Source organism: Malus domestica, chromosome 09 (assembly GCF_042453785.1).
Source record: "Malus domestica chromosome 09, GDT2T_hap1".
Classification (NCBI taxonomy): Eukaryota; Viridiplantae; Streptophyta; class Magnoliopsida; order Rosales; family Rosaceae; genus Malus; species Malus domestica.
Genome location: NC_091669.1, coordinates 24,832,907 through 24,849,053, shown reverse-complemented (window position 1 = coordinate 24,849,053; position 16,147 = coordinate 24,832,907). Strand labels below are relative to the sequence as shown.

At 38.6% G+C, this 16,147-nt stretch overlaps 1 protein-coding gene across 2 annotated transcripts; it reads left to right on the top strand.

The window, feature by feature from the left end:
• The first annotated feature begins 631 nt into the window (after positions 1 to 631).
• On the top strand, positions 632 to 9,916 carry LOC103435467 (uncharacterized). Of its 2 annotated transcripts, XM_070804786.1 has the most exons (10): positions 632 to 1,011; positions 4,210 to 4,336; positions 5,274 to 5,360; positions 6,386 to 6,471; positions 6,569 to 6,784; positions 7,362 to 7,540; positions 8,640 to 8,798; positions 8,873 to 8,953; positions 9,048 to 9,102; positions 9,458 to 9,916. In XM_070804786.1, exons 1-10 carry the CDS (start codon positions 901 to 903, stop codon positions 9,662 to 9,664), a joined length of 1,308 nt encoding a protein of 435 aa, XP_070660887.1. In that variant the 5' UTR covers positions 632 to 900; the 3' UTR covers positions 9,665 to 9,916. The 2 variants fall into 2 exon arrangements, with proteins under 2 accessions (XP_070660887.1, XP_070660888.1); XM_070804787.1 differs by lacking the exon at positions 9,048 to 9,102.
• Positions 9,917 to 16,147: the final 6,231 nt, after the last annotated feature.

The following is a 16,147-nucleotide window of genomic DNA, read 5'->3' as shown; positions in this document are numbered from 1 at the left end:
GGTCCTCTTGGTCACAAACCAACAAAACTAAGTCCTTTTTAGTTCCCTTAGTTCTAAAAACTTGGGAAAATAATGGATGGATCCAAAACTTAAACACACAATACACACAACACACTTTAACGTCCAAGGGCATATTTGACAATTCACGCCTAAAGATATAATATTTCGGGACGGGCCGTGACACGGAGAGCCCATAAAAAGTTACACTTTTGAGAAAATCTCCTTAAACATTTCACAACTTTAAATTCTCTTATAGCTAATTTTTCTACAACAATTAACTATAATCAAGGACACATGAAAACCTAGAAAACCTAGAGAGTGTAGTGCATGACAACGTTGATGTGTTATTTTTCGGAAAAGGATCCGAAAAGGATCCTCGCCGGATCCTTTTCTTAGGGATCCTAAGGATCATATGATCATTACTGTTCATTGTACATCTTACGATCTAAAATTATTTTAAAATTTAAAATTTAAAATTTAAAATTAAATATAAATACTACTTAAGAAAACTAAGCACATGATGAATGATCACAATTACGAGACCTAGAATTCCTGAAAAACAGGATCCGTTCCGTTATTTTTCTGACACAAGGAGCAGGTAAAACTTGTGTAAGACAGCCGGCTCCACGGCGTCAGATTCATGTGTACCACAATAAACACTTAGAACGTACCGTACAGGAACACCGCCCAAGAAAGAGCCAGAGATCTTCCACTGTTTTAACAGAGAGGGAGGGGAGGGAGACAAAAGGGTTCAACTCGTCACTGCCCGTTGCCTTTTTGCAGCCTCCAAAATACTCAGGACTCAGTATCTTGCTCTTCCACTTCTTCTTCCGAGCCTTCAAGTAGAGAGAGAAAGAGAGAGAGACTCAATTTTTTGTGAGAGGAAGAGAGAGAGAAAGAATGTCTTTAAGGTCTGTAAAAATGTCGGAGGACGTCTGGCTGACGTGCCTTACACACGCATTGTCCACCGAGACGGAGGAGATCATGGGCCTCCTGCTTGGTGACATCGAGGTTACACTCTCTGCCATTTTCGTCTTCCAATTTCTTCAGCTTCTTCCATTTCTGTTATGCGCATGTTAGGTTTTCTTTACCGTTTGCTGAATTCTTCTCTTTTTTGTGGGTGTTCAAAATTAAAATTGCTTCATGGGTTTGATGCTTGGAATGAATTTGGGGTTGGAATTGTTTGCAAAATTGTGCGTTTTGGGTTGTTTTCTGAAATGGGGTTTCTCCAAAATTAGGTAATTTATTGGGTTTTATTTTCTAGGATTGTGTAAAATTGGACTACTGGGATTTGGTAGATGGTTACAATGTAGTTTAGAAAGATTAGTTCTTTTTATTTTAGGGAATTCTGGGTCCATTTCGATTTCTAATTTGGATTGCATTAAGTCATAGTAGTCATTGCTTTCGGTTTCTTTCAACTAGATGAGTTCTTGGGGGTTTTTTTTTTTTCTTTTCTCACAGTTGACGGTACTTCAGCATGCAGAATTTGTCCTTGCGTTTTGTTTGAGATACTAGAAATTGTTTTAAACTACTATGGTTTCTCGGAGTTGTTATGTTTGCATTTCGAATGACTGCTATTCATTTATTCTCATTCAGCTACCAGCTTGTTAAGTGAAGTAAATTTTGAAATCGTAGGTGCATTATAAAATTAAATGGGAAAGCTTCTTTAGGTCATATGACTAACATTAGAACATTCATACTGACAATAAAGGAAGCCTCATCCTGATTTTTTACCAAATCAGCAGGCTAACTCATCTATTTGTTCCTGCACATAATGAGTATTAGGTTCTCCTCGGGAGTTAGAGACTCACTGTGAATTGTTAGATGAGGCGTTCTTTTGCATTAGGTTAGTTGAGTCAGTCATCCAGTACAGGTTTCACAGCCACCATACTATCTGGTTGCCGATTTCTAATATCTAATTGAGAAAGAGTTATATAAATCAATGGTTCTGTCAATATGTTTCCACAGTCCGCTGAATCTTTGGGTTGTGAGAGTTTAAACACTCTTTTGTAATCTTAGTTTGTTTAGTGAAATTCCTTGTCGTGCTTCGCTCGTGGACATAGGCTTTACGCCGAACCACGTAAATCTCTTGTATTAGTTTGAGATTGTTTGTTTTAGCTCTCACCTACGACGATGATATTGGTACTTTGTTAGAATTTGCTTCCGTTTGCGCGTAAAAGTGCAACAAGTGGTATCAGAGCCAGGTTTTCGGCTTGGGCTTTGCTTGGCAGTCACTATGAAGCCTTATGTGTCATCGGTGAAAGTTGATATTGAAAAGTTCGATGGCAATGACTTTGGTATTTGGCAATTGAAGATGCGTGCTTTGTTAGTTCAACAAGGGCTTTTGAAAACGCTAAAGGGTGTGAAGGCTTTGCCGAATTCGTGGACTGATGAAGAAAAAGAAGACGTTATGGAGCGGGCACTTGAGCAATCCTGCTGACTTTATCGAATGAAGTCTTGCGTGAAGTTGGTAGCATCAAATCTGCACCGGAGTTGTGGATAAAATTGGAGAGCGTGTATATGACCAAATCCCTTGCTAAACGGTTGTATTTGAAGAAAAGTTTGCATGCTCTTCGTATGGATGAAGGTACGTCAATTCATACACATGTTGATGAATTCAATAAACTTATGATGGATTTGAAAAGTGTGGACAACCAAATTAGTGATGAGGATTATGCGATAACTTTGTTGTGTTCTCTATCTCCTTCATATGAACACTTTGTCGATACCATGCTATTTGGTAGAGAAAGTCTTAGTTTGGAAGATGTTAAAGTCGCTTTGAATTCTAAAGTGCTAAAGAATAAAGTGTCTGACACACAAGATGGAGCTTTGGTAGTTCAAAGAAGGAATAAGGAAAGGGGCAAACTTGGAAAGAACACTTGTAGCTATTGTTATAAGGAAGGTCTTCGGAAAGTAGATTGCCCTAAACTCAAGGGCAAAGAGAAGCCGTTTGATAAGTCTTTTGCTAGTGTTAATGCAAACATTGCAGAAGATCGTTGTTCTGAACTCCTTTAAATGTTATGTGAGGAGGTGGAGCTTGGTACTCAAGCTCTTTGGGTGGAGTGCAATTCGCACTTTTTGTTCGTATGTTCAAGCTTTTGCTTGGATTTTGTTTCATATTTGTTAGTTTCCATAATGAAATTTGTTGGAGAAGGCATTGGAGGAAATTTCAAGTTTTGAAGACTTTTGGATTTTTTGAGTCTAGGTGGAGATCAGTTTCGAAAGAATTTGGTGCACGTTTGCATTTGTATTTTGGTATCCCAAATTCGGAAGTGTGCTAATTTCTCACTGAGGTGGAGATTGTTGGGTTTTTGGCTTAAAATTAGGATGATGCAATAAATTAGGTTTGTGTTACCTATTTGGTTTTGGTGTCCTATTTGGATTTGGTTTTGACTTCTTAGCTAGTTTCCTTGGTGGAGAGATTTTGTTAATTACCTATTGGATTAGGATTTGGATTTATTTCCTATTAGGATTCTTATTGTAACCTAAGTCCTATGCACTATAAATAGGACCTTAGGGTTAGTGTATTTAGTGTGGCTCATTCGTGTGGCAATTTGGTGAGAGTCAATTTGTGAGTTTGTGAGTTAGAGAGCAATTTGGGAGAATCTTCTTCGTTAGTTTTGGGTTCTCTACTCGTTTGGTTTAGGGTTTGTAAATTGTGGGATTTGGGTAGTGAGAGTTTAAATACTCTTTTGTAATCTCAGTTTGTTTAGTGAAATTCCTTGTCGTGCTTCGCTCGTGGACGTAGGCTTTACGCTGAACCACGTAAATCTCTTGTGTTAGTTTGAGATTGTTTGTTTTAGCTTTCACCTACGACGTTGATATTGGTACTTTGTTAGAATTCGCTTCTGTTTGCGCATAAAAGTACAACAGGTTTCTTGGATGTGCCAGTTTTAAGTGGAATGCTCCCAGTATTTGTCCTAATGATGTGCGACTCTACAAGTATTTTTCAGCATATCTCAAATACCCCTGTGAAAAATAATTGTATGTTTTACAGTCTACTCAGAATGAGAAGGTCTTATCACTTTTTTTTCTTGTGAATCCATTTTCTGAAGGTGATACATAGATGGAAACCTGAATACAGTTGTGATTTATAAAACGAATTTTTTGTAATTTGTATTTTTCCTCATTGTTTTGATTTCCTTTATATCATATCTTTATCTACTGTCTTATGGTTATATTCTCCCCCCATGATGGTGGGAATTTCAGAACTCTGTAAATGGCAGTGTGACAGCACTAATTTGGGGAGCATCACCTCAGACACGATCTGATCGGAGGAAGGATCGTGTGGAGACTAATCCTGAACAGTTGGCTGCTGCATCAGCCCAGGCCGAAATATCCTTTGTGTTTTAAAGTGTTTTTTTCCTGCTTTTTTATATTCGTATCTTTTGATATTTACATACTTACCACATGAAAAACAACAAAAAGATCCTTCAGATCTCTAAGTTAGTTACATTACTACCCACAAAGAGAAAATATAGCTGCCATTTCCCTCAATATCCTCATAGTAAACATTACAGTTGATGATCACCAAGTATGAAAGTGCTCTGGTTTAAGGAGAGCACTATAGTCTTTTCACAATGAGCATAATTTTCTTGTTTGGTGAATTTTTCCTCAATGAACTTCGGTCCAGTCTGTTAAACTAATGATGAGCTGAAGGAGGAAGATATTCAAAGACATGCTTAACTTTTATTACTAGGACCCCTTGACCAGAAACCCTAGTTTCTTTAAACTAGTGTAATACAGTCACCATAAACGGTTGTGTTAGATTTGTGCTATACTCATTCCATGTATTAGGATTTTTGGTTTAACATAGTTTTTACTGTCTTGCTTTAAATGGTGATGTAAATTTTTATCCAAAAAAGAGGAGGGTGCACTCAACAATCTAAATCATGCAATAAGAAAAAACTCTAAGATGCATGAGCTTGGGCTTTGAGTTTTATGTGGGCTGGAAATTTGCAAATATGTGCAGTTGGTTCAACATTTATATTCTATAGTATTATGTCTACTTATACTTGTAGTGTTCTATAGTATTATGCCTTCGCCCATGAGCGGTAGGTCTCGGGTTCGAGACTTGGGAGCAGCCTCTCCATAAATGGGGGTAAGGCTAGCCGACATTCACCTCTCCCAGACCCTGCGTAAAGCGGGAGCCTTGTGCACTGGGTACGACCTTTATACTTGTAGTGTTCATGGTATTTGCATGTAGCATTTCCTTTTATTATCTTTATCTTTGAGGTTTATTCATGATATTGTGTACTTAACTCTATACCACAGAATGACACTGTCAACTGGAAGAACAACTAGAGTGATTGGGTGGTACCATTCACATCCTCATATTACAGTTCTTCCATCTCATGTTGGTGAGTGTTATCTAAATACCCATGCTTTGTGTCATTTTGTTCACTTTTGTTCGTCATGAGGTTGGGCTACTGCATGGGTAAGTATCAACAGCTACTGAATTGGTAGAAACCTGAAACGTGTTCATTTGATAACCAATCACATTTCTGGGAGTGGTATGAAACATGATGAGTCTACACATTCTGTCCGGATATGTAGGTTCTATTCAATACTTTGAGGTGGCTGGAAAGTCATGGGTTGATTTTGGGATCAGGGAATTTTGCCCCTTTTTAACCAAGAGTACAGGGGCAGATATATGGAACATGGAGTTGGAAGCCATGCCAGCTAATAATTCATGATGTAAAAGGATCACTGTGTTGCATCAGAGTTTACTTTTTGAAATTTCTTATTAAATTAAAAGGCTTGAAGAAAGAAAGACTTCCAAATTTGAAAACCATCCTTCAACTTCCTCCTTTTCCATCTCAGAGTCCCCAAACACGTATCTGAATAACTGTAAACCAACAATCCCTGGAAGACATGGAAGAAGAAAAGGATAAGGAGAAGTTTCAAATTTGTCTACCGCTAGTTTGAACTTATTCTTTGTAATTATTTTGGGCCCTTGATGTGATTGGAGGGATGGTTGTAGTGTTATAACAACAGTTTGGTAGTACTTTCTATGGAGTTTCGAGGAGGAAGAAGATGCAGAGAAGGTGATAATGGTCCAAGGGAGAGAAGTGAGTTGATAGAGGAGACTTTACAGATAAGTAGAGAAATTAGAAGACTGACCTTGTACACAATGCGGCAAGCTAATGTTTCTAATAAATTGCCATATGGCCACTATTAGATATTGTCAAAATATGGTTTAATCTGTGGCTCATGAGTGTGATGCACATATGTGTCTCTATATGTCATGCTATTACTCAACAGTAATCTCTTAACAAGTGTTTCACTCTTTCTAACATTTGGATCAGATGTGGTTATTTGTTAGACATGCTATCATAGTCGGTTGCTGGAGATCGATATTACAGCTATGTTCTACTCTGTGCAGACGTGCGGACGCAGGCAATGTATCAACTTCTAGATTCTGGGTTTATTGGGCTCATATTTTCCTGCTTTAGTGAAGATATAAACAAGGTTTGCATTATAAATGGTATTTGTAAAGTGGTGAAGCTACCTTATATGCATATATTTGCTTGTGAATATGTTCTTTATTCATCGTCGGTATTTTCAGGTTGGGCGAATCCAAGTCATTGCTTTTCAGTCCTCGGATGGGAAGCAGCATCACATGTCAAGACCTATATCTTTATCTCCTGTACATAGAAGTCCAGTTATAGATGTTGAATCGTCTTTAAGTACCTCAGAAAATGCACCAGTGAGATCCACTTTAACTAGAGCAGGGAGTCCTGAACAAGACACAGCTGATTCAAGAACTTCTGGAACTATAAAGGTATTTATATCCATTCTATTAAAATTGAGAAAAGGAAGAGAAAAAACATGTTAGTTGATGAGGGATGATAGCTGCAGTCTCGCTACCTGTTTCACTGAATAAACACATGATACTGTATTGATCTCCGGAAGTGTCATGAATAATGAAACTCTTTTTCTATCCTTTCACATTAAATTTAAAACTTCGGTTTTGTGCCTGATGGCCCATGATCTTTGTGGTCATTATTCATATTTCCGTGGCACTGGAAATATGAATAATGAGACTAAGTGGCAAAATTCATTTCATTTTGATCAGCAGGTCATTCTTAATATAAGTAGTGCATGTTGGCCGGTAACAGATAATATTCATGATTCCAGCTATTCTTTCCAACAAATTCAGCGGCCATCTCATATATGAGTCGTGGAAGAAGGCATGTGACCCATTAGATTATAGGACCATAAAGAAAGAAAATAAGTAGTGAGTTTAGGTTCTTCCCTGATGCTTTTGTCGGTGCCTCAAATCAGACTTGCTTGTCTAAGATACCATTTACATGCTGGTCCATTTTGTGCAATACCTAAATTATGGTTGATTTGCTTAGGGTGGGGGGAGGTCTTCAGACCTGGGGCTTTTCTTTGCCAATGCTGATGCAAGTCATCCAGGAAGAGTTGGAGGAAACTACCAAACTGACACTTCAAGCAACATCATTGGCGATATAGATCCCATGGATATGTCAGAGAGTATGCAAGAAGCAATGCACCGTTCTAACTTGGATATGAGGTATGCATGAGTTTGTACTTGATACCTGTTATCCTCTTTATTGTTATTGTGCGAAACTGTGTAATTGGAGCTGGGAATGCTTGTGATTTGCCTTTAGTTCAACCTGTGGGCAAATTCCTACTCGTGCATTTGCTCCCTTAAACGTTGTACCGTAACAGGAATTCAGATCTTTCGCCATAAAACTTCCCAAACAAATTAAAATGAAGATTAAGTCTGTTCTCATTACTCAAGATGAAGATTCATGAAATATGTATAATTCCCTAGCATGTTATCAGTGTCTTAACAACAGTAATTGGCTTTGCTAATTGTAGAATAGATTCCAAGTGTGGACATTTTGTCTGGCAGCAGACATAGCGGCATTGCTATAGCTTCCTAAAATTCGTTCAAAAGAACTGAGTAAATTTCCAGAATTTAGTGGTCTAAAAGTCGTTCAAAAGAATCGAGTAAATTTCCAGAATTTAGTGGTTCTCAAGTCTCTGGCTTCTTGCTTTAAATCCACTTTGGAGGAATGATCAAGTGTTTTGTTTGTTGGGGTCCCTGCGAGAATAATGTTGTTCCTCTGTATTCCTGATTCTTTTCTATCTCTACCGATTGTTTATGCTTGATGAGTTGTTTTCTACGTAATCGGCTTACACCTCTCACTTACATATGAAGAATAATTACTAGTTCTAGCATCTGGATGTTTTCATGCTCCAAATTGAAGTTGAGATTTCAATTTGAATATAATAAATTGGTATACGAATGTTGGGTGTATTTATGTTGCTTTTATGAAATGCAATGAGTGTGATTCATTAAAGCACTATAATCTTCTCCACGTTTATTGGGAGCCGATGGACTTGTTTGTATCCTTAATGTGGATAGTTTGAATTCTAGAGTTTTGGTGTCTCTAGGAGGAGTCATTCAGTTGGGTATATCACTCTATTTTCTTGTACATTTCTTTGATTTTAAGATCTATATTTTTAAGCCCCTGCGGTAGATGAAAACAAAGAACAAGATCTTCCACAATTATATTTATTGCTGAATAAACAATGTCCAATTCCATTCTGCGGTCCTAAAAGACAATTTTTAATTTTGATTATCTCTTTTTCTTTGCTTGCAGTGGTGCTGAGTATGCCAGGAAAGAAGTTCCTCTTCATGTTTTACCGACCTCATCTCTTGTTAAGCTCGATTCACCTTTAATGTCATTCGCCGAATTGCAACGAGTACTGTATGAAGAGGAGCGAGCGGCTTATAACCAAGCAATCTTGCAAAATATGAGGTGATACATTGATATTCCATCACTTTATACTAATCAACCCATTGTTGATTCTAATTGGCTTTGGTTTTGCTTAGGGATGGGAAAGTGCATCCTCTTACTTTCATACATCACACGTCAATGTACCAGTCTTCCATGTGCAAATTAATCGAATATTGGTCAGAATTATATTCCCATCTATGTATTAGCTGTTTATGCCTGGTCTTTTACCGTTTTCAGTGTTGTACTTACTTTTCTTCAAATCCTATGCAGTTTGAGTCCTGCCATAAGTGCACTGCAATGTCGGTTAAGAGAGAATGAAACTCGGGTATAATACCATGCAATTTGTAGATAGTAAGGATGCTTTGTTAATCTCAAAAGTGTTCTCAAGTTTGATGGAGTTTCAACAGAGTTTGATTGATTTGAAATTCCATCTTGAGCTTGATCCCTTTAATAATTTCAACCTGAAACTTCTATTTTATGTTACAAACTCATATACGACTCAAAGTGCATTTCCTTTAAGACTGGACGTATGTGATGACTTACCATATGGTGGGTTCCATCCCTATGGTCCTTGGCCATGCTCAAATTTCGATTTTTTTGTCCCTAGTTTGTGACATTATGAAGTAGTTGTCTTTCTCATGCAAACTATATTTATAAATGAATGGCCTTTGCTGAAACAGTTATCAGTGCTCACCGATCAAGTGAAGATTTTGGAAACTGAGACGCATAGAATAGCTGAGACAAATTCAGGATCTCCTCGTCCAGTTTCATCTCCTGTACTCCGTGGGAGTGCTCCGTTTGGTCACAGGGAAATGTTTAGTCCTGCTGAATCTGTCAGTGCAAGGAGTCCAGCTGGTTCTGGCAGTAGGAGCCGAAAAGGTTCGTAACGTCTCAGAGAAAATCCTCTGGCGAATGCATACCGTGTAGTGTTTGGATTAGCTTCATATGTTGTGTTGTTTTGCAAAATCTAGTTATGCCAAAACGGATTGCGCCTTATATGCAATGAAATGTGTTTTGGAAATTGCTGCTGGTGTTGAACTTTTGAGTAAATAGGGGACAATTATCGGGAAAATTCCACCTGTATTTTGTATCCAGATATAATGAAAATTTTCAATGGAAATCGGTTATCGTTTTATGGATTTTGGGACTCCGTTCTTACCACGCTCACTCAACATTGGGTTGCGTCCTCAATTGCCCTGGGAAACAATTCAAACTCCAAATGGAGAAAGGAACTTAAATGCAACAGGTTAAGCACCGCGTGGCATCCTTTGTCCAATAATGCATTGTTGTGTGCAAGGTTTTCTTCGCATTGCAATTTATTGGATCGAAATGCCATGTGATGGTGAATCTATTCCATGTATGTTGCTCTCTTAAATGGGAGCTTCCATTTACTCTTTAGCACCACATTTCTTTTCTTTTTAATCTGTAGCACAAGAAGGTAAAACAATAATTGTCTGGCTCAAAATGGAGCGTAGGAGAAATTCTTAAAGGCGGATGATCAAATGACTTGCCCAACTGATCACATACAAAAAAGCTCCCTTCCGTGTTTGGTCCCACCACAGGCGTTTGGTGGCTGTACATGAGCGTCCAGAATGAAGAATTTCTCCTAGCGTAGAATTTTGATTATGCTTTCTAAGGTCTTTTTTTTTTCCATTATATATTGGTATTGGTATTGGTATTATTTATTAGCATAAGATATGAATGACTTCAAAACTACAATTTAGGGTTAAATAAGACCATTTCAGAGCATAGGATAGTGTTTAGTTCTAGCCTTCTAGGGTATTGGTCCTACTCGTGAGTTATAACATGATAGCTAACCCTACGCCTTAAGCATTAACGATGAGATTTTAAAACGAAACAAGGAGTATAAATACGGACTTACTGAGTTGGCAGGCATAAAATGCAATACAAACAGTTACAGAGTTACTAACTTAGAGTTGTACTTATAATTGTCTAGGGGCTAAAATAAAGTAGAACAGTGCTATACTTTTATGTTCAAACGGAAGCGAATTCTAACAAAGTATCAAACATCAACGTTGTATGCGAAACCTAAAAATAATCTTAAAAAACACAAGAGGTTTATGTGGTTCAGCGTAAAACCTATGTTCATGGGCAAAGCACGGCAAAGAATTTCACTAAACAACTCAAATCCCACAAATTACAAACCCTAATCCAAACAAGTAGAGAGCTCGAACAAACAGAGGAGACTCTCCCAAATAGCTCTCTAACTCACAGACTCACAAATTGATTATCACCAAACTACCAAACAAACGAGCCATGAAAAAACTTGTAAACCAATGGTGACGGCACACGAATAAACCAACCCTAAGGTCCTATTTATAGTGCATAGGACTTAGGTTACAATGAGAATCCTAATACCAATTGGAAGTAAATCCAAATCCTAATCAAATAGATAACCTTATTTCCACCAAGTAAGGAATCCAAATCCAACCAAGAAGTTAAATCCAAATCCAAAAAGGACACCAAGCAAAAATAGGTAACACAAACCTAATTTCTGCATCATTCTAATTTTGAGCCGTAAACCCAACAGAAATAAAGGTTGACTAGTAATGCAAAAATCTGAAAGAGTGGTTCTTTATACACCCAAATTTATTTCTAGATACCCTTGATTCTCTCAACATCCAATTTACTCTCACACGTTCTCTTGGACACGAAAATAATATACTACACTTCCAAAAATACACTTCTTTTATATTAATGAATTTATTTTTAATAGGACGCCCATCTCTCTCTCTCTCTCTCTCTCTCTCTCTCTCTCTCTCTCTCTCTCTCTCTCTCAATGGCACAGCCCCATTTGAGTCTTTATTTGATTCAGCTCGGTTTTGTAAAGATCAAGTGGCATTGGTTTTGTGCTTTCAACTAAATTTAACAAAGTTTAAATGTGCACTAAACTAGATCTTTGTTAATTAGGGTTACATTAATAAGCCAGTATAATTGCTTATTCTTGGTTTGGTAAACTGACAAATCTAATCTTAGTTGACTGGTGACACTGACTAGTCACTCAAGCATATATCAAATTTTAAATGACAGGATATTCCGCCTGATACCAATTTCAATAAATAAAAACCATACTTTATAGAGTATCTTACTCATTGTCGTTCTCCTTCATCATCTTGAATTGATAGAAAAATTCTATCACATCAAGCACGCACTTTTCTTCTACGGCTTTAAGTATGGAATCTCTCTACACAACACCCTCTAAGGGTTGGACAACATGGAGTTTTGGGCATTTCTTGAGGTCAAAGACCCTAGCAATATAATCTACCACTTTGCATTTCTTTTTCTGCTCCTTTTTATATGGCAAAGACTTCATTGTCGCCCTTGTATAACGGACCTTTCTTTTAGTTCCCAAATGCTAGCTATCATGTGTAACCACTACATCTTTATTAGCATTGGAACCATTGACTTCTTCGTACCAGTCTGGTACTGCTTCTCCAACCAACTCAAGGAGCTTCGCACATACATATATCCCAATCACAAACTCACGCACTGCTTTCAAAAGCTTTTATTCTTTTCAGCCATAATCTCCTTCCCTCCATTCTCACCTTCTTTCCTTCTTGATTCCTCAGTTTCTTCGCCTTTGGAATCCTCCCTTTCTTCCTCCTTATTTGTATCCTCTTCCTCAACTTGTTGCTTACCTTCTTCCTCACTACCTTGTTCATCACCGTCTTTCTCACCATCCTTTTCTTCAGCTTCATCCTCACCACCCTCTTCCCCATCCTCTTCTTCTTCCTCATGACCTTCTTCTTCAATAGCTTCGTCTTCCTCACTCAATTCCTCCACCCGTTTTTTCTAAACTTGCTTTCTTAATTCCTACTCTTCGATCTTCTTCCACATTTTCCGCTATGAAATATCCTTCTCATGCGCTATTTGCGGTATAGACATCATTCGTTTTGGGTTATAGATTGTCGGGCATCACAAGATCATCCTCATCGGCTGTGAACTCACAAGGAAACACTTTCAAATCCAATGCCACTTTGATCTTTACAAACAGGGCTAAACCTTTCAAGAAAAAAGGCCTTAGGATTTAGGGCTTTTAATCCATTACGGTGGGTATCCTTTCCATGTTCTTTCACATGTAAGAAAATCCGAGTAACTTTTGTTCACCACCTTCTTCTACAGTACGGTGGTGTCCTCACCATGTCCTTGCATATTATAGTAATATCCCCTCCATGTACTCCCAAGACCTCCAGCCAGAATAGTCATGCCTTTGCTGTTGGTGTTTTTCACGACCTTGTGGAAAGTGGTGAAATGGTAAGGTTTGGGTAGTGGAAACAACAGGTCTTGAACCAGAGAAGAAGAGGAGAAGGGAGAAAGATGAATAGGAAGGCACAAAGTAGAAAGAAGAAAATGAAGGTATTGAGGAGAAGAAGGAAGATGAAGGTATGAAATTATAATTTGATGAATAAAGATTTGGCTGACGAACAATGGCGTCAGAACCGTGAAGGTGGATATTTATTACAAGTCATTATTGGAATTTTGACCACCAACAATATGAAGAGAAAGTTACTCAAGTAACTCAACATAATAGTAATAACAAACAGTTAAAAGTTAGTTAGGAAAATTATCACACTTGTAACTTTCCTTTACTCTGTTAGTCTGTTGTATTTAGCTTCCATATAAATACTCTTGTAACTTATCCTTTGAGGTAATGAAAATCATTTCACAATATGGTATCACTCGCCTAAAGTCTCCCGACTAAGATCCTTCGTACGCTTCCTCTCATTTTCTTAGTAACCAAACAGGTCTCATTCCTGTCATTTTCTCTCTGCAATCAACAATCTATGGCGGCCAATTCTTCGACTTCTTCTTCCCCAGTGATCGCGCACCATCCTTCTCCTCCTGTGCTTGCTGATCCTCCTTCTTCTTCTCCAAATCCTCATCCTTCGGTTCAGTTGCCCACAAACCCTAATTCTTCAATTCAGGCCTCGATCAACTCGATTACGATACACAATATCGGCAGCATGATTCAGACTAAGCTCAAGCGCCATAACTATCTTGTGTGGCGATCTCTCTTCGAGCCGATCTTTCGTCGCTACAAACTTACCGGTATTGTTGACGGATCTGAACCTCCACCGCCTCAATTTCTTGCTGATGATTCTGGTCGATTCACCTCCGTTCCTAATCCAGACTATGAATTGTGGTATGAGAAGGATCAGAACATCATTATCTGGATCAATTCCACACTTTCGGAAGATCTGATTCCTTTCACTGTTGGCGTTCAATCTGCGCGAGAACTCTGGCAAAATCTTGAACGGCGGTTTGGCGGTGTATCTCGTTCTCACATTCATCAACTCCGTTCAACCTTGCAATCTGCCAAGAAAGGTTCATCTTCTATTTCGGAGTATCTCCAACGCATCAAGGAGGCTACTGATGCTCTTGCCGCCGCTGGTGCTCCTGTGGATGATTATGATCTACTTCTCATCATTCTCAATGGCTTACCTGATGAGTATGATTCTTTTGTGGATTCTGTTCAGTTTCGACTTGCTGATACTACTGTTGATGATCTTCACGGATTTTTGTTAAGTAAAGAAATGGCTCTTGCTCGCAAGCATTCCACTCAAGGAACAAATTCTGCACCCTATCAAGCTTTTCAGTCTATTCCAGCGTCTTCACCTCCACTCCTTCCTACACCTCAGGCGTATATTGCTCAGCCTCCTCATTCCTCTAATTTCAACAGAGGCAATTTTCAGCGCAATAATTCTCAAAGGAATTATAATAATCGCAATCGATACACTCGTAACCACATCAACAAGAATGCTTCTAATCGTGAAGGAAATCGTAATGGTGAAGGATTTCGTAATGGTGCTCGGTTCTTTAACAATAATTCCAGGAATGTTCCTTGTCAAATCTGTGAAGACACTGGTCATCAAGCGATTGACTGCTCCAATCGTATGAATCCCAATTTTCAAGGCCGTATTCCACCAGCTAAGCTTGCTATGTATGCTCGCTCAAATGCCTCTTCTTCTCCTCCGTGGCTACTTGACTCTGGAGCAAGCTCTCATATGACCAACAACCTCCAAAATCTTCAGAATCCACAACCTTACAGTGGCCCCGATAAAGTCTACATTGGAGACGGCCAAGGTTTGCCGATTCTCCACTCTGGTTCCTCGTTACTTCATACTCCTTCTGCTACTTTTAAATTACAAAATGTGTTGCATGTTCCACACTTGAAGCATGATCTTGTTTCTTCAAATATGTTTCTTAGAGACAATTGGTGTTCCTTAACTCTAAATCCTTTTGACTTTCATGTCAAGGATCTTACTACGGGGAGGATGCTTTTTAGAGCTCCTGTTCGCTGTGGTCTCTATCCCTTTTCTGCATCTTCTCAGTCTTCATCGAAGCATCATGGTCTTACTGCACTCAAGGCATCACAACACACTTGGCATCAACGTTTGGGGCATCCAACGTTCAAGACTTTGCAATCTGTGATCTCAAAGTCTTCCTTGCCTTTATCTACTATTGTCAAACAATCTTTCTGTTCGAATTGTGTTTTAGGCAAATGTGCCAAGTTACCTTTTCAGAATTCTATTTGTCATTCTTCTAGATCTTTAGAGTTGGTTCATGCGGATGTTTGGGGTCCCGCTCCCCTGTCTTCTATCAGTGGATATCGATTCTATGTCATATTTGTTGATGACTTTACTAAGTACACTTGGCTGTATCCTCTCAAACATAAATCAGAAGTATTTCAAGTTTTTGTTCACTTTCAAGCTCTTGTTGAAAATCTGTCTGGTCACAAAATTGGCACTTTGAGATGTGACTCAGGGGGTGAGTTTATTAGTACTCAGTTCAAACAGCATTTGTCCAGTCATGGCATTCATCAACATTTTAGCTGTCCATACACTCCTCAGCAGAACGGGTGTGCAGAACGGAAACACCGACACATTGTGGAAACAGCCAGGACACTACTTATTGCATCTCAGGTTCCTCATCAATTTTGGGTAGAAGCATTTCTCACTGCAGTTTATCTCATTAATCGGCTTCCTCCAACTGCTAAATCTTCACCCTGGGAGCAATTTTTCAAGAAGAAACCAGATTATACTCAACTGAAAATCTTTGGTTGCAGCTGCTATCCTTGGCTCAAGCCATATACACAGTCCAAACTCGACCCCAAGAGCAAGTTATGCGTTTTTATTGGCTACAGTTTGGTTCACAAAGGTTACAGATGCTTAGACCCCTTCACCAATAGAGTGTATGTCTCCCGGCATGTCTACTTTGATGAAACCACATTCCCATTTCATAATCCCTCTCTTGTTTCACAGCTACCCTCTTGTGCTTCCTCCTCAGTCACTCCTTCCTCATTTTCCCTTACCTTTCCCAACCTTTATTCTTCATCCCCTCTTACTCCT